General features: G+C 34.8%; 2 protein-coding genes across 2 annotated transcripts; both read left to right on the top strand.

Moving 5' to 3' along the window:
* Positions 1-4,368: 4,368 nt before the first annotated feature.
* LOC109008848 (glycosyltransferase BC10-like) lies at positions 4,369-8,271 on the top strand. Its single transcript, XM_035685853.1, has 2 exons — positions 4,369-5,517; positions 7,359-8,271. The coding sequence occupies exons 1-2, from the start codon at positions 4,999-5,001 to the stop codon at positions 7,995-7,997; spliced, it is 1,158 nt and encodes a 385-aa protein (XP_035541746.1). The 5' UTR covers positions 4,369-4,998; the 3' UTR covers positions 7,998-8,271.
* An 8,106-nt stretch (positions 8,272-16,377) lies between these two features.
* LOC109008802 (probable protein phosphatase 2C 61) lies at positions 16,378-17,079 on the top strand. Its single transcript, XM_018989034.2, has 3 exons — positions 16,378-16,414; positions 16,536-16,759; positions 16,882-17,079. Exons 1-3 carry the CDS (start codon positions 16,378-16,380, stop codon positions 17,077-17,079), a joined length of 459 nt encoding a protein of 152 aa, XP_018844579.1.
* Positions 17,080-22,834: the final 5,755 nt, after the last annotated feature.

The following is a 22,834-nucleotide window of genomic DNA, read 5'->3' as shown; positions in this document are numbered from 1 at the left end:
CTTACATCATGTCAAATATGTTAATCCCCAAGTCTATCTCAAAAAATATTGATAGATCTTTTATGAAATTTTGGTGGAGACATAACCCAAACAAGCCTCATAATTTTACACCAAAATCATGGAAGTCTATATGCCAACCTAAAGCTATGGGAGGGTTGGGACTAAGATTAACATCAAACTTTAATCAAGCTCTTATTTGTAAGCTGAGTTGGCAAATTGTTAATAGGAGTAAATCCAAATGGAAGACAATAATTGAGCACAAATATATCAAAAACTCATCATTCCTACAAATCACACCAAAGAGGTCAGACTCTTAGTTTTAGAAAGGTATTTTACAATAAAGAGATTTACTGAAGATAAATGCTTGTTATCAGATTAATAATGACATTCATACTAGAGTCTGGGGAGACCCATGGATACCAACTCAGAATACTTTTTTTCCTATCCCTCAATCAGAATCCACTCACAAAGATCCAAATTTACTAGTTTCTAAACTGACTTTAAAGGAACCCAGAAGATGGAACATCATTTTACTTCAAATTCTTTTCCATTAAAACACAGTGAATGAGATACAGAAAATTCCATTAGCCCAGAATAATTTCCATCCGAGGAGGGACAAGGTGGTATGGAATTTAAATGTCTCAGGGAACTTTTCAATGAAATCTGCCCACAAAGCTATTAGTCAGACCTCTAACTAGCATCAATCAACAATAGCTCTTGCTATTTGGAAAAAAATTTGGAGACTACATGTTCATGATAGATTAAAGATGCTCACTTGGAAAATACTGAACAATATCCTACCTACAAAATCTCTGCTGAAAAATTATCTTCCACTGAGTGTTAGTCAATTAGTCTGCCCCATATGTGAGTTTGAAGAAGAAAGTTTCACTCACCTATTCCTAAAATGCACATTTTCTAGAGTTTTATGGAGATGTTGTCTATAGAGATGTCTATAGAGATGTTTATAGGTGTTGTCTATAGAGATGTTCCTCAAATAGCCCATTTGTTTTGCTCCAAATGGGATTACAAACTGGATAGAGTGCATTCTTAACCCATCAAATTCTCTCAACATTCATACTTCAGAAGATCACCAGTTTTAAATCTTTGCAATCCTATCTACGAACAACATCTGGTTTTTAAGAAACAAAGTTGTGTATGATTCCTTTAATCCTACAATAGACAAATTTGTTGATGAGGTTTTAAAGAATTTTAAAGAACAATATAATGCTTAAGGTAATAAACATCTGAACAAACCTAGGAATTGGAAGGCAATACCAAAAGGCCATTATTTTCTAACATTTGATGTAGCGGTGAGGAATACTAGAAGCACTACTGCTGCAGTCTGCAAATCAGAAAATGGCTCGTTGGTATTTGTAATAATCAACTTCACAAATAGCCAAAATCCTAATCAAGGAGAAGCCATGACATTATACACAGGCATTAAGGAAGTTCAGGCTCATCCTGTTAAGAAGATAACAACTGGTGGAGACTCTCAAGTGGTTATAAGTGCAATAGAGGAACTAGAAAGAACTATGGATTGGATAATTGAGCCTATTATCAGAGACACCAGAATACTCCTTCAATCATTTGATAGTTGGAGCATTCGAAAAATACATTGGGATTACAATTGATGTGCACATTCCATTGCGCAATGGGTGGCTTCCAATTGCTTATAGGGAAATATGCCCCTCATATCAATCCCTTCTTGTCTTTTAGACTTTGTTGGTGAAATACACAATAATACAATAAAAATTACAATGTAATTAAAATTAAAACGAAACCAATTTAGACTGAGGTACGAAAATATCGCTCTCTTTAAGGAGATTCAAGTCCTCTGCAGTGTACAAAGTTTCAAATTAACCGGTGCAGCAGAAATCTTCTTGACTTGACTTCTCCAAAATACAACAGTTCAACTGATCATCGTATGACTCAAGCCTACTCTGCAAAAGTGGTTGAGCCCAAAGCTCCACTCAAAATAACACCTCTCTTTTATCTAGAAATACTCTCAAAAATATATATTAGAAATACTCTCAAAAATATATATATATATATATTCACTAAACTTATTTTTATCTCTTACTCTAAAGTCTCAAATTAACCGGTGCAGCAGAAATCTTCTTGACTTGACTTCTCCAGAATACAACAGTTCAACTGATCATCGTATGACTCAAGCCTACTCTACAAAAGTGGTTGAGCCCAAAGCTCCACTCAAAATAACACCTCTCTTTTATCTAGAAATACTCTCAAAAATATATATTAGAAATACTCTCAAAAATATATATATATATATTCACTAAACTTATTTTTATCTCTTACTCTAAAGTCTCAAATTAACCGGTGCAGCAGAAATCTTCTTGACTTGACTTCTCCAGAATACAACAGTTCAACTGATCATCGTATGACTCAAGCCTACTCTACAAAAGTGGTTGAGCCCAAAGCTCCACTCAAAATAACACCTCTCTTTTATCTAGAAATACTCTCAAAAATATATATTAGAAATACTCTCAAAAATATATATATATATTCACTAAACTTATTTTTATCTCTTACTCTAAAGTGTATCCCACCATTATGCCGTACAAAGAACTAAACAATATAAATATTTATAAGACTAAGAAATGACTCAGGATTTACCAAGATGAAAACGGAAAAGAACGACAAATAAAATAAAATAAAATAAATGGCCAACGTTAACAAATTAAACAAGCTAACGTCTACAACTTAAAAAACTCTTTAATAACCCTTCAAAGCCCAACGTTCTCCCGAAAGAAACCAACGGCAACTAAACCATTAAGAAATTAAAACCACCAGAACGTTAAAGAATTTAACTTACAACGTCTAAGGCATAAAACCATTTGAAAACCATAAACGGTTTGAACACTAAACTCTCTCCAGCGGTAAAGATATTAACAATAAAAACTGCCATTTATGTGAAGGAAAGCAACGGCAAAAAGAAATATTATTAAAAAATATCAACAACTTTCAGAATGGATCTAAACTGCAATTGATATTATTTCCTTTCAATGCAAGATCTTGATTAAAAACAAAAAAATTGCAGCCATAGTTGTGACCTTTGAATCTTTGATCACATTTTAGTCCACTCATCGGACAATAGAAAACCACTTCAAGCGGCTCCTCTCCTTGATTTTTCCAATGAACAAAGGCCTTGGACCATAAAAAATGTCCTTGAGGATACAATATTTGGAAATGGCAACTGCATCATTAAACACAGGTCAACATCATGATAAGAATTTTAGGATCGTATTTCATGATAAACTCAACAAAAGGGGCACTCAATTCTCAAGGGTTTGCATATTCAAGTGACCTCTCTCTCTCTCTCTCTCTTGTCACGAGAAGAATACTTCATCAGTCTAATAAACCCCATGTACATGTGAAAATTTGAGTTTGGAGTCCATTCAGTCCAGCAACATCTACAACTAATTTCTCAGTTCAAGCACCAGCTTGGGAACATAGCATGTAAATACAAGGAGAAAGAGGCTTCATGAATTGGTATGTTAGGACATAGAGGAATGAAAAAGATGTACTTAACCTCGATTCAGAGGTTGTTGCTAAAGCTATATATAGTCTATAGACAGTTAGCATTTCTTTGATGGAGATCTTGAGGACACTGCAAATTTTCGAGTTCTTGGGAAGAAAACTGTTCCTTCTGGTTATAGTTTGGTATTGGTTGGCATGTGCTGTATATAAAATATACATATGGTTTGCTCTAATTTTGGATTGGATTTACTAAATAGTGGGATATTACACAAGAGAGTGAGAAGAAAAGGAGAGTGAAAAGTGGGATTTTTTTGTTATGACTTGAGGGTGCTTTACATTATGTCTTATAGCATGTGCTACACACCGACTTGTGAATATAATTTTTCTAAATATAACGTATTGCTCGTGGCTGTGTTGTTCTTAACCTTTAACCTCAATTGTTTGCACAATCCTCTCATAAAGGCAGCTTGGACCATGACCAGTCCATCATATAGCAAGAAATTCCAACCACCAACTCTAGTTAGTTAATGATGCAGCCCCACTGGTATTGACTTGGGCGGGAGGAGGAGAATTCCAAGCATGCTAAGCTTATTATTAACATATTAGCTTCACAAACTCGGTAGTTCACAGCATATAGCTACTAAAGATGTAATATCAAAATCACAAAAAATAAAACTTACAAAAAAAAAAAAAAAATTCCTACTTTCAAAGGTTCTAGCTTTATCGTCTAAATGGAGTGATAAAAAAGAAAAGATTACTGTTAAGTGTTATACCTACAAATAAATTATATAAAAAAATAATTCATTTGTGAAAAAAAAAAAGAAGGGAAAATATGACCCATGGCCATGAGTAATCATTTTCAAAGTTTTACACTGCCGTGACTTTGGGTCTGTCTCTCTCCCTCTGTCTCGCCGCTAGCAGAACCAGACTTTCCCATCTTCTTGCGCCTAATCTTTTTGACCAGGGTCTCCGTGATACTCTCAAGTAACACAATTTACGCAATCCAAGCGCTCATATATTTGTCAAATCTTGAATATTTGAATCAGCGCGATCTGCAATTTACTGTACATCAACTGCTACTTGGTATGTTACGCAAACCCCTTGTTGGATTCGAAAATGTCCGAATCTTACCTCGAGAAATTCGATATTTATTAAACACCCATGTGCTGTACTGCTGTGTATGCTTGGCTTTACAAATTATATTAATATGAGCGTTCAAGTTTGTTTCTGGGCATTTTAGTATCAGCTCCAGATCTGGCAACTGTTTCTGCTGCTGGAACGGTTTCTATGTTGAAGACCCATGTCTTTAGATTTAGAATGATGTCGAGTTCTCTGTTCTAAGTAGTAATTTAGGACTCTGGGTTGCTAGTTCTAATGGAAGAAGTAGATAATGATCCAAGATTTTTTAGTCTTTGAAGCTTTTTTCGATCCGAAAACGCTGTTTGGTGTTAAAGAAGAAAGAACCCAGAAGTTTAACTGTAGTGTACTTGTGGTGTCAATATGCAATCGCGGGCTGTGCCGTTAGAGGAAGGCAAAGAACCTTCGGTTATAAACAGGACAAACCAATCTAAAACCCCGCAGCTAAGGCTGCTTCGAATACTTGTGCCGTTTCTGGCTCTGTGCGTTACCTTTTCTGTTGTTAGTATGTTCACAATTCGGTACTTTGGTATCAATGGCGTGCCGACAACGGTTAAGTCCACATTCCAGCCGTGCTATGAGGAACCGAGGAGTTTGGAGCAATGGATTAGACCGCCATTGAATTTAATTCATACTATGACTGATAAGGAACTATTGTGGAGGGCATCTTTTGTACCTCGGATAAAGAAGTATCCTTTCCAGAGAGTTCCCAAGATTGCATTCATGTTCTTGACTAAGGGGCCATTGCCACTGGCACCTATCTGGGAGAGGTTTTTGAAGGGGCATGAAGAGCTTTACTCGATATATGTTCACTCGCTGCCATCATTCCAGGCCGACTTCCTGCCTTCATCAGTTTTTTACAGGAGACAGATCCCTAGTCAGGTATCAATATTTATGTTAATTTTCTTTGTTTCGAGGTTACATATTCTAATACAAATCCCACATTTGTTTTCATTTCAATTTTAATTATTTCCCCTTGACGTCATATTTGGATACTTGAATTGCTTATGCGGATTATGGTGAGTTTATACTTTTTCATTGAAAGTGGAGGTAGAAAGTTGTGTCTTATAATTCATCTTTTATTTTACTGATGTTTGACTAATGCTGGGGAGAAATCTTCCTGAAGGAGGATGTTATTTTGCCCTATTTTTTCCAGTTACCGAATTCATCCCATTTTTTATTGATTCTTGCTTGGGCTTATTGGATATGAATCACTATAATTAGCGTTGGTGATTTTTACCCATGGCATAAATTCCTCTTTTGGTGCACACAACTTGGCACTCCTGAGAGACACACAAGAGGAATCTCAAAATGACAGAATAGAATGCTTTTGTTTTTCTCACCATGCTAATTTAAAGGATTAAGTTGCATAACTATTTCCATTGCCTCCCTTAGGTCTTAAAACTACGGTAAAAAAGATTAGCTGTAAGATCTTATATATTTGTTGAGCTTCTTAGAGCTCCCACAGTATGAATACCATTGAGGGGCTGTTTTACGCGAGGGAAGTGGGGTGTAGATGTGTGATAGCAGGCAGTATCTCGAGTTCCTATTGTGTGCTGTTGGAGTTTCCCTCTGTTTTTATTGAGGTCACTATATGAGTGACTCATTTTGTAATTTAAGTTAAGAAGGATTTATGTAACTGCCTATCATGTCTTGAATCATTATGATTTACTTATAAAAAGAAAATGTCTTGAATCATTATGATCCTGGTTTAGCTGGAATGATTTATCCAGGTTTGTTTTGTTACTATATATGGGCTTCTGTTATGAGCAAGGATGAATTTTGGCTATATGAAGAATCGAAGATGCAGGAATATGGGTTCAAAGCTTTTCTGAGACTAATGATACTTGATTTACATGAGTTTTGTTTGCTTCCCAAGTGCAAAACAAGAGTACACCTATTAGAGAGTTTCGTAGAATCTTTGCACAGGTGCACTGCACATATATCATGCTGGCAAATGATTACTTATCAAAAAACAAAGTTTTTTGGCATATGATCTACATTTTCCATATTACAGAAAAACAGTTTCTGATAACCACACCTGCAAGTGGCTTGCCAACACCGATCTTGATGAGTTTGTGTTGTAGGACATGTGTGAAATAGTGGTCTGTTGTGCACATGCTGGGGTGGGCAGACTTCATGACAAATCGGTTAAGGACTAAAAGTTGGGTGGTCAAGTTCAGCTGTGGACCTGAGCCAAACTTAGCCCACAGGATAGGTTCCTCTCAGTCCTTGTAAGTTTCCATGGGAAACTCTTTTATCACATGAAGCGTGTTCCTTGATGAAGCAGCAGTTAGATACTGCTTAGAGTGAACTGGTTGCAAGGGCAGTGTCGAAAGCGAAGCTTAAATCTTATTGTGATTGCTAAATGGTATAGGTTTTAGCTCTCATGTCAACTGAGAGCAGAAGCACCAGCAGTAGTTGTCGACTTTATGTCATTATTCTAATTGACTGTGGTAAGAAAGTTGAGGGATTCTTTAATTCTATGTTGTTCTGTTCGTATAGTTGCTTTGGAGGAACCAGCACCAATCTTCTTTACCCTATATTTTCCTACCCTATAAAATTGATGCTGTGGCATCAATCTCCAGTCTAAACTCTTGAATGTTTATGTTGGTTTTGTTTGATTGTATAACATTTTTTCTGTTCAAAAGTGGACTTCTTTTATGCGTGATTTCTAGTATTGGGATAAGCAGTTGATGATTTTGATAATTTTTTATCCGCAGGTCTCTGAGTGGGGAAGGATGAGTATGTGTGATGCTGAGAGAAGACTCCTCGCCAATGCTTTGCTTGATATCTCTAATGAATGGTTCATTCTCCTTTCTGAATCCTGCATTCCTCTCTATAATTTCAGTGTCATCCGCCACTATCTAATGAAATCCCAGTATAGCTACATGGGTGCATTTGATGATCCCGGCAAATTCGGGAGAGGACGCTATAACGAGAGCATGGCACCTGAGGTAAATATTACTCAGTGGCGGAAAGGATCTCAATGGTTCGAAGTTAACCGGAAGCTTGCCATCAGTATTGTGGAAGATACCATGTTTTACCTGAAATTCGAACGGTTTTGTAGACCGGCATGCTACGTGGACGAGCACTATTTCCCCACCATGCTAACCATTCTAGCAGGGAATCTCTTAGCAAATAGAAGCATTACTTGGGTGGATTGGTCGAGAGGTGGCCCTCACCCAGCTACTTTTGGGAGATCAGACATCACAGAGCAGTTCTTCAAAAGAATTTTGGAAGGTCACAACTGCACTTACAATGATCGATCCTCTTCAATTTGTTTCTTATTTGCAAGAAAATTTGCTCCAAGTGCCTTGGAACCTCTGTTACAATTATCACCAAAAGTTTTGGGCTTCTGACAGTAAAATCCACAAAGGAACAGAAGGATAGGTTTTCTTGAGTATTGTAGGACAAATTCTTTTGTGTCATACATGTTTGAATGGTATAATCAATTAAATTCCATAAATAATATTATGTCTTTTTTTTTCTCCTCCCGACCTCCTGCATGCATTGAGTTCAGTGACCATTGATGCCACTGTGTGTAGAACAATGCTAAATGTACAGATACTGGAAAATTCACTTTTTAGCATTGTAATATTCTTTCTTTGTTGTGTACTGAACATAGCATTATTCCTTTCGGCATTTTAAAGAGAATTTATTGGTCTGATTATGCACTTGAAGCCGCTATTCCAACAACTCTTTATGAATAATCAAAAACTCTTGGGGGTAGTTCAGTTGGTCCGGTCTTCGATTTATTTTCTAATGGGCACCAATTCGAGTTCCCTTAGAATCACTGGAGGTTTACTTGATCGTTAACTTCAGGATTCCATGGGATTAATCGAGGTGCATGCAAACTAGCTTGGATACCCACGGTTATAAAATAAAATAATCAAAGGCTCAAGAAATATCACAATTTATATGTAGTATTTATTCATTGTCAATTTTAAAGAAAATTATAAATAATCCAACATTAAAATCTCATATTCTTGTAAAATTCTATCATATTTCTAGTCATTTACAAACATAAGTTTAGTCCCATTTTCGAAAGAGAATTTCTACAATCATAGATGAATTTCACATAATTAAATCTATAAACTAACTTAATTTTTTATAATACGTTAAATCTACTATATAATAAAAATAATTTTATAATTTAACGTATCAAATCAAATCATGTCAAATTATAATGTTTAGAAGGCATGGTTAGAAGGTAAGGGAGCAAACCATTGTCACAGTGAGTTATGTTACTTATAAACTGTTTATTTATTTATTCATTTATTTTTGATAGGTTATAAACTGTTTATTATGAGATCTAAATAATCATATGATATGCTTGCTGTGCCAATACATACATACTTGTAAATCTAATTTTTCTTTCCAATAATATCCTTGATAATTTGTATTTCACAAACATGTCCTTTGATTGGGAAAAAGAAAAGCGGGCATCCCATGCTATCAATTAAGGGTTTTGTTTAAATAAAGAAATAATCACATCTCATCTCATCTCATCTCATCTAAATGAATATTAAATATTATATTATAATAATATTTTATTTAATTTAATTAAAATTATTTTATCACATTTCATTTTCTATCCAAACGAATCGTAAATATCATTAAAGCGTGTCTTCCAATCTCATGAACACATCATATATTCATAGAGGGAGGATTAGGTGCGATTCTTCTCTCCATGCTTTTGCAAGCAACCACGAACAAGGCGATTATGGTAATTTTAAAACATCACTTCCTTTTATTTTATTTTATGGACTAATATGCACCCCACAACGCATGCTTGCCAGCTGTGTTCCAACTTCCCGAACCAAATCACCACAGAACCCCAGGCGCACAGGAAGGTTCTGGAAACAACTCCTTTATTTATTTATTAAATCAGGAATCAAATCCTCACCGTACATCTCTCATATCTTTTTACCCGTAACCTCGAATAAATAAATAAAGACGTGCTGTTGTTTGCCACTTTTGTCTGTCGTAATTTTGCGATGTATTTTAAATGAAAAAAAGGTGAATTTTAAAATAAAAAAATAGGAATTGAATTTATATTTAGTTAAGAACTTAATTATATATGTTCTTTTAAATATGAAGGCATGAGATAATCAACCTTGTCTATTTGTTTTATTTATAACCTTTTATTATCTTTAAAAAGGCATGCATAATATTTTATCATTTAAAAAAAAATTATTTAAAATATATCATATCAATACTTTTGTATTATTTATATGAAGTCCGAGGATGATCTCAATAAGGCCATTTGATATTTTTTATTTTATTTTTCATTCGCATCTTTATATTCTTAAATATTTAAAAAAAAATCACAACATGGTTAAAAATACAATTCCTTAATTACTAAGTTATTTTGTCTTCGCGTGTGTTGCCCGCGTACATATCAATACTTACCAATGAATATGACCTCGAAGATATAGGTCATTGTCTATCTATTTTTTCTTTTGAAAAGTGTCGGTCCATAAAGAGATTCATAACATTAGACTCTTACATTAACGTTGATTTATATCTTATATATATATTTTAATAAAAATAATTTTATAATATAATATATCACGTCAAATCATATCAATTATAAATTTAATAAAATATCTTTACACTGGGATACTCCATATTTTTTTCTCTTACCTAATAAGTAATGCTAAATAAAGTTATATGATATACAAGTTTTGCATATGATTTTGAAAAACAGTGAGATTCATTATTAAATAAATAATTTATTTATAAAATTTTAAATTTATCTATTTTTTTAAAGAAAATAGCAAAACTTACACATCTTAAATTTATAAATATCATTTCTCTTTACTTAATTTTAAAAAAATGATATTTGTTATCCTAAAGTCTGCAAATCACGCACATTTTTTTTGAAAAATTAAATAAATTTAAAATTCACATAAAAATTATTTTTTAATAATAAATTTCACCTTTTTTTTTTTAACAAAGTGCATATAACTTTGCATGCTTAGAGCATTCCCAATGAGTTATGTAAAACCCATATTTTGGTAAAATTTGAAGAAAATAGTTCAAAATAGCCCATTTTAATGGATTTTGTATTTTATAACTAATATTCAATTTGCTACAATACCATCTCTACATCTATGAAATACTATTTACATTTGTATAAATATTTAATTCATTTCTCTCTCTACTTTTTACTCTTTATTTATTTCTTTATATACTTTCTACTTTTTATTTTACTTTAAATGAATAAAGTATATTAAAAAATATAATATTTAAATGATATAAAGAAAAAATATGTAAGCTGATGTATGATATATTATAAAAATTAGTATGTAAAATTAAAAAAAATTGATGATGTATTTTAAAGAATAAGACAAAAAATTTATGGGGAGTACTCTTAAACGTGTCTACCTGCGGTATTACTTTAAACAAAAATTCTATTCATAAGTTTCATATATTACACATCACTTTTTTTGTTATTTTTTATTATTTTTATTTTTTATGTGTTATATAGATAATAAATAGAAAAATTTAATTATTTTAAGAAGAATAAAATTAAAAAGAATTAAAAGAATTTGTAAGGTTGTGGGGTTATGAATAGAAAAACTATACTTTAAAAGCATGCAGTGGTTTCCCACCAATCGCCATCCACTTGTCACTTTATAATTAGCTTAAACGCCGCATTACAGGTTGGTCTCTCGTGGGTCCCTCCTCATGCTTCCAACGCAATCGCTATGATTCCACTCGTTTGGCCGTTTTTTTCTTGTCCTCTTTCGCATTAACAACTTCCCTTCTCGGAAACTACCGCACCACCCCATCCAATATGCGTCAAAAGAACGCGCGAACCCATCACAAGTAAATGCGCGAGTAACAGAATCGTGCGCGTCAGAGATTTCGTATCAAGACAAATACGACGCCGATTTGTTTCTCTATAGAAATCTAATATTTGAGCACCTACAAAACGACGTCGTTAGTAAGGGCACCCACAAGGAACCCCAGCTGTCACACCTCCACTCGCCAGCCTGTGAGCCGTTGCCACTAACCTCTTCCTCCTCCTTTCTCAGTATATATATAAACGCTTCCCCCATCATTAATCTTTCACCTTCACAAATCTCTCTCTCTCTTTCTCTCTCTCTCTCTCGTTCAAACCCCAAGAAAGAAAAGCAATTTTCACTAATGGCGGTCTCCAAGGCTGCGCTCATGGCTCTCCTGGCTGTGACTTTCGCTGTGCTTTCTCTATTCGGAGCTGCTCGAGCCCAAATCTTGGAAGCCCCGGCTCCGAGCCCCACCTCCCCTGCTGTCTCTACCTCTCCGTCCTTGGCCTTCGCTTTCCTCGGCGCCGTCGTGGCTCTTGCCTTCGGATCTGGGCGCAGGGTGGTCTAGAAGTCTCCTAGAGTCCCGAGGCTTTCATTACACTCCATTCTCTTGTTCATTGGTTGTTTCTATCTCGCCTTGTATGTTCAGTCTGATATTAGAGATTAGAGTCTATGTTAGTAGTGAGATTTTTTATGAGCTTTGTTAGCGTGGTGCACAGACTATATGCATCTATTATGGTTCTTGTGGTTTGAGGATTGTTACTATTATTATCATTGCCACTAAATAATTTATTTATTTTTATATTATGTAGATCTGCTGCCTTTCTGTATTTGTCCTTTCAATTTCTGTTTTTTTTTCCTTTTTTTTTTTCCTTTCTTTGGCTGAATCCAAGGGATTGCATTAAATATTTTTTGAAAATTCTCCGAAAATTTTGGCGAAATTTAAAAGGTAAGATTTTTCTGCGCTTGTGTGGAAGTAGCAGTATACGTTAAAAAACATAATGAGAGGGTTTTTTTTTTTTTTTTTTAAGAAGAGAATCGAGATTACATAAAAATAAAATAAATTTTGGTTCGACATGATTTATTATATCTATTTTATAATAAAAATAATTTTATAATTTAACAAATCAAGTCAATATAAATTTATTTTTATGTTATTTATGGTTATAATATTTTTTCTTTTTCTAAATATTGTGAATTTTAAAATAAGATTGTAGTAATTTTATTAAGATTCTAGCAAATGATGTAATTGTCGGAAACTCTTTTAACAGTGCTCGTGAACTCCCATAATTTCAGCCTAAACTCTCTAGTAGTCGTATCCAAATCTAGTGGACTTGGAATTAGATTCATGTCTAAATTTAAGAAAGCTCTACTGAATAAATCCAGAGGCACAGATTCTGTTTCCAAATCAAAAGTGGTCAAGCATACAAAAATCTGGCTTGATCTTGATGCCATCAATTAAATACCAATTTTGGACCCACTTTTGATAATCTTGAAATTATCATGGATCCAGATAGCAATGTCGTATGCTTTTAACTCTCTGTTAACCAACAAGATGGAATGACTTGTAATTGGATTCCAAATGTCTCTCTCTCTGTCTTATAGTGGGATGAAACTACAGAGTCCTGATGAAACCTCAATGGATTGATTCTACAATGGTCTGGATTGTTCTCAGTCAAATCAGCATATGCTGCACAACCTTAAGAATCCCACTTCATCTGTACAAGAAAGACTTCCAATTGAAGGATTGGAAGCAAACTTTGGAAATCAATTATTTTTATTCATTTCATTTCATCTAATTATTATAATTTTTTTAAATTTTACACAAAATAAAATAAATAATTTAATTTTTTAAAATTTTAAAATAAAAATAATATTAAAAAAATATATTCTAATAAGAAAAACTCTATATGCAGTCTGGCTGTGTAAGCGCGGGGGAGCAGCTGCTTATGTGGAAAATGAAGTGCACCGTTTTGCATCTTCTGCAAAACGGTACGCTTCGTATCAAGACCAATACCCACGAAGACCCACGAACCATTCCTCTTCGTCTCCAACTTTCCTCCCCCTCCCTCCTACGAAGTCCTCCCTTCGTCTCCACAAACTCTCCCCCTCCCTTGGATTTCTCCTCCTCTGCAAAGGGCATCTGAGGTCTTCCCTCCCACGAAGCTGCTCTGCCTCTCCATTTGCTGTTCTGCATCTCCATTTGATACTCTACCTCACCACGAAGCCCTCCTCCTTTTATCTTCCGAGACCTTCCCTCCCACGAAGTTGCTCTGGGAAACCCACGGAGAAGACCCATGAAAATGGAGACTCGCGGAAAAGACCCACGGAGACTAGGGGTGTAACCGGTCCGGTCCGGTCCGGTTTTGGACAAAATCTAGGACCGAACCGGTATGTACCGGTTTTGTATTTTTCAAAACCGATTACGCCCCGATTACCCTCCTAAACCGGTACTTCCGGTTTTACCAGTTTCCGGTCCGGTCCGGTCCGGTTTTCTGGTTTTTTTTAAATGTAAAAAACATATAATAAAGTGTTAATTCTTATTATAAAATATTATTAAAAATTTAATATATATATTATGCTTAAAGCATATGATCAATTAAATTTTTATCTTTAAGATTAAACTTTTATTTTATAAATTATAACAACATTATCTTATATATAATTATATTAATAACATATGATCAAATAAATTACAAATGTTCATATTTAAGATTAACATTTTATGATATTATTTATAAATTATAATATAAAATTTTTTCATATATGATATATAATTATATATATTATATATAAAAATTTAACATATAATTATATATTATATATATAAATATTTTGTATAATATATAAATTAATTTTTATATATTTTTTTTTCCAACCGGTCCGGTTCGGTCCGGTCCGGTCCCAAAAACTACGGAACCGGAACCGGACCGGAACCGGCCGGTTTTCATAAAATAGGAACCGGTTCCGGACCGGACCGGTTCAAAACCGGACCAACCGGTCCGGTTCGGTCCGGTTTTCCGGTTTCCCGGTTTAAATTTACACCCCTAACGGAGACAGAGAAGACCCGGGGAGAAGACCCACGAAAATAAAGAAGACTCACGAAAATGGAGACCTGCAGAGAAGGAGAAGACCCACGAAAATGGAGACCCAGAGTGAAACACAAAGACTCAGAAGCAATGTGGGTAGCAACTCCCAAATCATATGAGAAGAAAGACAACGACTAGGCAACCATTACACATGAAATTGATGACTGAAAAAATTGAAAGAAACAAACCCCGTACAAGCGGGAACAAGAAGACCCAGACAGACCCAAGCTTTGTTTTTTCTTCAAATCTTCTTTCGACCATTACACATGTAGCCGACGAACCATCACACGCAAGACCCAAACGCAGCACGAGCGGGAAGACGAATGTAACCTAGCTCTGTTTCTTCAATCAGCTTTCGGTTTCTGGTAGGCTTCTTCTCCATTTCTTTTTTTTTTTTTTTTTTAGTCTGACGTGGCATCCCGATTGCGCACCGACTGCATAACCCGACTGCATGTAGAAGATTTGTTCTAATAATATTTTATTCAACTTTCAATTTTAATCTCAACTTATATCATCTCATCTCTAAAAACTAACGATGCCTAAAACTACTAGAGCAATTTACCTGTGAACCAACTGTTTTTTAGCTAGAATTGAACAATAAAATCATTTTTTCCTGTTTTGTTAGTCACTTTTCAAAAGTATGATATATAATAAATCCTCCAAATCTATTTCAGTTTCTTTCAAATATTAATTTTCATTTAAATATAACATAAAAATTTTCCTGGAATATAATGCCAGCCGTGATTGCACATATAGAAAAATTCTATTCATAAACTTCACACACCACACATCACTATTTTTATTTTTTTTTTTTTAATTTTTTTCTTTTATTAAATGTGTAGTATATAAACGATAAGTAGATGAATTCAATTGTTTTAAAAACAAATAAAACCAAAACAATTTTAAAAAATAAAAAAAGTATGACGTATGGTGTATGACACTTATAAATAGCCTAACATATTCTTCAGCACCCGAGAGCATGTGATGCACGAACCAACTCCCTTGCTCTTTCAAAAAATTCCAGATCATGTGATGCACAAAACAAGATGAAAGAATGAAGAGAGAGAGAGGGAGAGGGAGAGATGGGGCTAAGAATCTTCAGAATAAATATAATGTCAACAAGAGAATGGGCAGAGATGAATTAGCTGGCCATATTTAGCTAAAAACACTGTACATTTTAATCAGCTTATTATAAAGACTGTTTTCAACCGAATAGCTAAATTTTGGCTAAAATTCGACTATATCGAGCTTGGTACCGAATGCTAGCCACCAATCTTCTCCCATCTCGGCTAAATTCCCAATTGTCTGCGGAATAAAAATCTAAGAACGCTGTTTCGAGAATGAAATTTTATAAATAGTAGTAAGATGATTTGTGAATTATACTGAGATAATTTGAGTTAAGTATTTATTGAGTTTTGAAAAATTAGAGAGAAAAAATTGAATAAAAAATATTATAAAGTTAAAATATTATTAGAATATAATATTTTAATATTATTTTTATTTTGAAATTTGAAATTTTTGAATTGTTTTTTATTTTTTATTTGAAAATTTGATAAAGTTGTAATAATTAGTTTGAAAGTGTTTATGTTTAAATGTTGTTTGAGAAGGAAATTAGATGAAATGAGATAAAATATATTTCCAAAAATCTCTTGGATTTTAATATTAGTACTCGTTTGGATAGTGAGATGAAATGAAATAGTTTTAGATAAATTGAATAAAATATTGTTAGAATATTATTTTTTAATATTATTACTATTTTGAGATTTGAAAAAACTGAATTATTTATTATATTTTGTATGAGAATTTAGAAAAATTATAATGATGAAATGAAATTATATGATAGATATGAGTTGAAAATGTTTATGTATCCAAACGTAAAGCCAGGCTTGCCTTGTAAGACCTTTATTTCCTTATGTTGGTACCTATCTTTTTCATCCACCTTGTTACACCTGAATTCCCTTATTTCAAGTGGATTTCCACATTTAGTGAATGACCAATTTCCATTTTGATATAGCTGAAGCAGAAAGAATAAGGAACTGCAATGGCCGGGTGGCTGCACTAAACCATGAACCGCACATTCAACGGGTATGGCTGCCCCATGATGACACTCCAGGCCTTGCCATGTCACGAGCTTTTGGAGACTTCATTCTCAAAGACCATGGCATCATTGCCATCCCGGATATCAAGTATCACCGCCTAACTCCCGACGACCAATTCATCATTCTTGCAACTGATGGGGTAAAGGCCATATGAATGAAATGTTACTTTTTACATATTCAAGTGTTCATTTTGCTTTCATTTTATATTTGGGATCAGGAACCTCAAGAATAACATCTAAAAAAGAGGTATGAAAAATGTAGGTTTGGGATGTTGTGAGTAATGATCAAGTTGCATCCATTGTGTGGGAAGCAGAGAGTGAACAAGAAGCAGCAAGACTGGTGGTGGAGGCAGCTACCACTGCATGGAAAAATAAGTCTCCTACTGCAAAAGTAGACGACTGCAGTGTGGTTTGCCTCTTTTTGCAAAAGAAACATCATGTTGTGGCAGTGGACACTTGAACTATAAACATTTTCTTGATGAAATTTAGAGTTATTCTGTTTGACACTTTGAGTATTTTTTAAGATTTGGAAGCCACAAATCCATGTAAACACTAGTTAAACAGCAAGTCCAGTGGAAGATATATACCTATAACAACTGCTTTGAACAATGTAACTATATTAAGTTTATGATATTGTTAATAGGGAAATGCTTATCCCACCGAGTATAGCTACCGAGAAAGGCTACCGACGGTGGTTCCCTTGTTAATAATTGAACAACTCAATGACACCTGGCTAGTTTAACATCTGAGTTTGCTCTCTGAATTTGACCATTTATGTATTTTATTTTATTTTTTAATATATTTTTTTACTTAATAATTAAGGAAGTGACTATCAATGTATTGGTTTTTTATTTTATTTTTTAAAATTTTTTAAATATGTTTAAAAATTATTTGAAATTAAAAAAAAAATACAATTTACCCTTAATAATAACACTACCCTTAATAATTTATTTTTTATAATCTTGTCCAATACATGCACATGAATCCCAACTGTAGTAACACATAGGACGAAAGTGAGGGAATGAAACGCGGGGAGCAACAGACTGATGTTTCCATCTTTAAAATTTGGAAGGCAAAATAGTGTCCGGCCATATGTGATCGGCTCCTTTTATTCACCGTAGATCAAAGGTTTACTTTTCCGGTTTTAACTAATCCAATGCACGACTTTTGTTGTGAAATGAGCCATATTCTGTGTTTCATTTGTATTTGTTGAAGTCAATGCCAGTGTTCTCAAACATACCAAATTTGCTATTTTGGAAAAAATACTTTCCAAATATTAGTTGTTCATACATAATTAATGTCACGATATTTATTTGAGTATGGCTGGTTTGGTTACACAAAATCAAATCATTTGATCTTATCTCATCTTATATAATTATTACAATTTTTTTAAACTCCCTCACAAAATATAATAACCCATTCAATTTTTTCAAATCTCAAAATAAAAATAATATTTAAAATTTATATTATATATAATAATATTGTATTCAACTTTTAACAAAATATATCATTTCATCTCATATCATCTCATCTGAATTGCATAACCAAACGAGACATCTCTTTGTTACCACCTAAAAGTCAAAATGAACTCAATATAAGTTCACAAATTAAGCATAAAGAATTCAATTTATTTAACTGTTTGAATTAAATTATGTCTAATCTATATGCTATTTGGACTTAATTAATTGCCGAATTCCATGTAAAATTGTGATACATATTAGTTATAAATCAAATTGAGAAGTGTTACAGGCACAAAATGATTATATAAAAATAAATTTATAAATTGACGTAATTTTATATAATTCGTTAGATCTATATTATAATAAAAAAATTACAATATAATATATCACTTCAATATATATTAATTTATAAATTTATTCTTATATAATTAAAGTATCTCTCAAACTAAAAACCATGAAAATGCAATCTGTAAAACCAACCTAAAGCCCAGCCCATGTACCCAAAACTAAAAACTCTCACTACTCTCTCTCTCTCTCTCTCTCTCTATCTCTCTGTGCGCGCGCGCGCAGACCCAAAACGTTGCCCCACATCTCCACTCCAACTCGTGCCGCCGTCTAACTCTGGTAGGAGTAAATCTCTCTCTTGCGCTGAAGACCCAAGCACTTTTGGCGCATGGTGACCTACACCACCAAGCGGATTGGCCATCGTTTCAACCCTTTGGTTCCTCCACCAAAGCCCATGCCCAACCCCATTACACTTCTCATAGCAACGCCACAATGAGCCTCACCACCACCAGCCACTGAGTTTGGCTTAACCACCCCAAATTCACCACACTCCCTCCACTGTCCAAATCTAAGCCCTCCCTACTCTCATCTTTTGATCTCGCCCTCCCTCCCTCTGATATCACTCCCTCGCACTTCCATCTCTCTCTCTCTCTCTCTCTCTCTCTCTCTCTCTCTCTCTCTCTCTCTCTCTCTCTCTCTCTCTCTCTCTCTCTCTGTGCAGACCCAAAACATTGCCCCACATCTCCCCTCCAACTCGTGCTGCCGACTAGCTCTAGTAGGGGTAAATCTCTCTCTTGCGTTGAAGACCGAAGCACAACTGTCGCACAGTGACCTATACCACCAAGCGGATTGGCCATCGTTTCAACCCTTTGGTTCCTCCACCAAAGCCCATGCCCAACCCCATTGCACTTCTCAGAGCAACGCCACAATGAGCCTCACCACCACCACCACCAGCCACTGAGTTCGGCTCAAACACCCCAAATTCACCACACTCCCTCCATTGTCCAAATCCGAGCCCTCCTTACTCTCATCTTTCGATCACGCCCTCCCTCTGATATCACTCCCTCGCATTTCCATTCCTCTCTCTCTCTCTCTCTCTCTTCATTCCAACAGCTGTCGTCGACCACCTCAGAGAGCCACCAAGCGGAGGAGAAACCAAGCCAAGCCTTGCACCATGCCGATCCAACTAAGATCCGTCAAGGATCCCCGCCATCCCTTCAAATTTGTCGTTGCACAGCGTCCTTGCCCTTACTGCATCACCGTCAATTTTCTTTTCTAGATCCGTGACATTCAGCCTCCTCCCCTCCAGACACTACCTCAGTAAGCTTCTCTACCTCCTGCCCTGCGATTTTATTTTGTACAAAATCCGATTTACCATATGCCCTTCTGTGCAGCAACCCATACCACATAGATTCTCTCTCAATCCGAGAGGAACCACGATGATCAATGATTTAGGACTCAACGCCTTGTATCATCCGGAGTTTCCCATCCGCGCTATAAGTAAATTCTCGGACTGACCCTTGAAATACTAACGTGGAAAAATCATTAAATTTTATTTGTTGCAGTTGGATTGTAAATGGTAAAGTGGCCAAGTGCCTGTGAAGTGTTGAGATAATAACTATAATTGGTGCTAAATTATTGGCCAAAGGTCGGGTGAAGTGTTGGGAATCACGTGTAGTTGTGAAATTGTGAAACTATGAAATTGTGTGCTACGTTGTTTGTTTGTCGTACTTTGTTGTGCCATATCATCCAATATCTACATGTTGCATGCTTGCATGTTATTTATTGCATGTCATTAAATTGTATAAATTGTGTTATGTTCTGTGTTTGTGTTGGAAACTTGGAAAACTGCAGTTTTGGTGTCAAATGATTAAAAACATGTTTGTGGGTGTGTGTATCACGACCCCAAGTCCAGATGAGGTATTATCTAGCAGATGTTAGAGGATGTCTGGTCACATACGTCTCAGGCGCGGAGCTGGGCATCACTTGTTACGAAGTCACACGCATGGTCGTCACTCGCGTTGTGGCAAAGGAAGTCATAGTGTACGGATAGTCTATAGGGGAGACCATAGTACATGCATTAAGGGTGAAATCGACCGGCCGATGTTTGTAGGGAACAAAAACTGGTCGAAACCGACTGTCTGAAGGGGTGGAATCGGTTCACAGTTGATTTCTCGGTTCTGGCCGGTTTGGGCCTTTGTTTTTACCCAATTCAACATCTTCTTGGGCCTTTTTTTTGCTTAGTTCATTATTCAAGATCATTAACATTTTGGGTTTTTTTGCTAAATTTTTAAAATTCATTTTAAATATTCAATTTTATTTTAATTTTAATGTCATTTATACTAGTAGTAACTAGTAACTACTAAGTATATACTACTTATATACTAATTACTAGATAACTAAATAATAAATAAATAAATAAAAACTCCACTAGATATTTAGTACACATTACAAATCAAAACAAATTCTCTTAAGCAAGAAACAATTGTTCTTGAATAACATTGTGCTAAATCTTCAACATCTAAATAGATTCTCAAGCAGTCTTCAGTCTTCAATAGTTGTGACGCCTGATTGTGCTCCTAACTCTATATAGAAACATTAATAAGATTAAAATATCAAATATTAATAAATTTGGATAATGAAAAATAGATTAAATTAATGCATAAAAGTAAATGAATATTGAATGAAAAAAATATTACCAAATTCTACCACAAAACTCTCCACATTATTCATGCACTCTCGAATATCAATTGGCGTTAACGAATGTCGCAACCAATTCTGAGTACAAATAAGTGCCTCAACAGTTCTTGGAGCTAACGAACTCCGAAAAGGATCACGTATACGACCTCACGTACTAAATGTTGACTCTGATGCAACCGTGAAAACAGACATGACTAACAAGTCTTATGCAATCCTCGCAAGTATAGGATGTAGTTAGACTCATTAATTTTTCACAATATCAACAAGTCAAAAGATGGGTTGAGTGCTTCACAGCCATTTGATAAATATCGGTCCACCTCTGTTTTGAAAACAGTAAATCAGTGGCAGCAGATGTTAGCAACCACTTATAAAACAATTGTGACTCATGATTGTCTTCGACATCTTTTGTGGGTGTAGATATCGGAGGGGGTACATATTCTTGACTAGTCTAAGTAGAACCGAACGTAACATTATACTTCACGTACAAGTCTGCTAGCCTAACCAACTCTTTTTAGAGCATACAAATCTTCAAAAAATTGGTGTTTGTCGTGACATATAAAGACCTAGAAAATCAACAAGTAGTATTATAAAACATCTTCATAAATTTCACAAAAACTCACAGTCTCTCACTCCTCAGCTCTAGAATGCCCCATGTATCCATCATTAAAGTAAGAGAGAAAATTGTAGTCCTCACTCTCCATCCGCTTGAAAACATTCTCAAATTTCTCAACTGCCTCCAACATCATGTAAGTTAAATTCCATCAGGTTTGCATATTAAGAGACAATATTTTTTTACAATCAATTTTTTATTTATTTACACATTTCTTAAATTTGTCTAATTTTATAGGGGGCGCACATATCTAACCATATTTCTAATCATTGTGATGGCGTCATTACCCTCATTCAGACCCTCATTTACAATAAGGTTCAAAATATGAGCACAACATCTCATGTGAATATATTTTCCCCCCAACACATTCCCCATCAAAAGATGGCTCAAATATAAATTTGCAATATCATTTGAGCTAGCATTATCGACAGTAACAGTAAATATCTTATCAATGCCCGAATCAAGAAGGCACGATTCAATATATTTCTTCTCAATAGTATCCTCTCGATGATTCGGAATTAAACAAAAATTAATGATTTTTTCTTTTTTGCAATTCTCAATCACTATCAATGAAATGTACAGTTAGGCACATATAGTTAAGATTTTATACTGATGTCCATGTATCGGTAATCAATGAAATCTTCATTCCCCCTATCTTTAAACAACTTTTTAAGCTTGGCATTTTCTTATGCAAACAATTTCATACAATCTCTTGCAACGGTGATACGACATGCACTTTAAGTCAAGGTCAAGCAATGAAACCATCTTCCTAAATCATTGCCCTTCAACAATTCTAAATAGCAATTTATTGATGATTACCAACTCTGTAATCACCAACCTCGCAGTCTTTTCACTATATTTGTGAGTTACAAGATTCCTTACCTATCACTCTCTCCAACTCCCTCCTCGGGTGTTGCCTCACCCTCCAATATTTTTTGTATCTATCTAAAGGCCCACGTTTATGAGGATTTTTGAGACATGAAGCAGATGGTTTTGCATGGTTGAAGTTTTGTTCATCTTTGAGTGGCAAGCATACATCTCGCTACAATAATTACACTTAGCCTTAGGATCATCTAGGGGACAACTCTCAACATTTGTAAAATGGTCCCAAACAATTAATGGATTATTCCCCTTCCATTTTTTAGGAGGTGAACAACTAC

The sequence above is a fragment of the Juglans regia genome, chromosome 15 (assembly GCF_001411555.2).
Source record: "Juglans regia cultivar Chandler chromosome 15, Walnut 2.0, whole genome shotgun sequence".
In the NCBI taxonomy this organism is placed as follows: domain Eukaryota; kingdom Viridiplantae; phylum Streptophyta; class Magnoliopsida; order Fagales; family Juglandaceae; genus Juglans; species Juglans regia.
The sequence above is the reverse complement of the archived record's forward strand: the minus strand, read 5'-3'. Positions and strand labels throughout refer to the sequence as shown.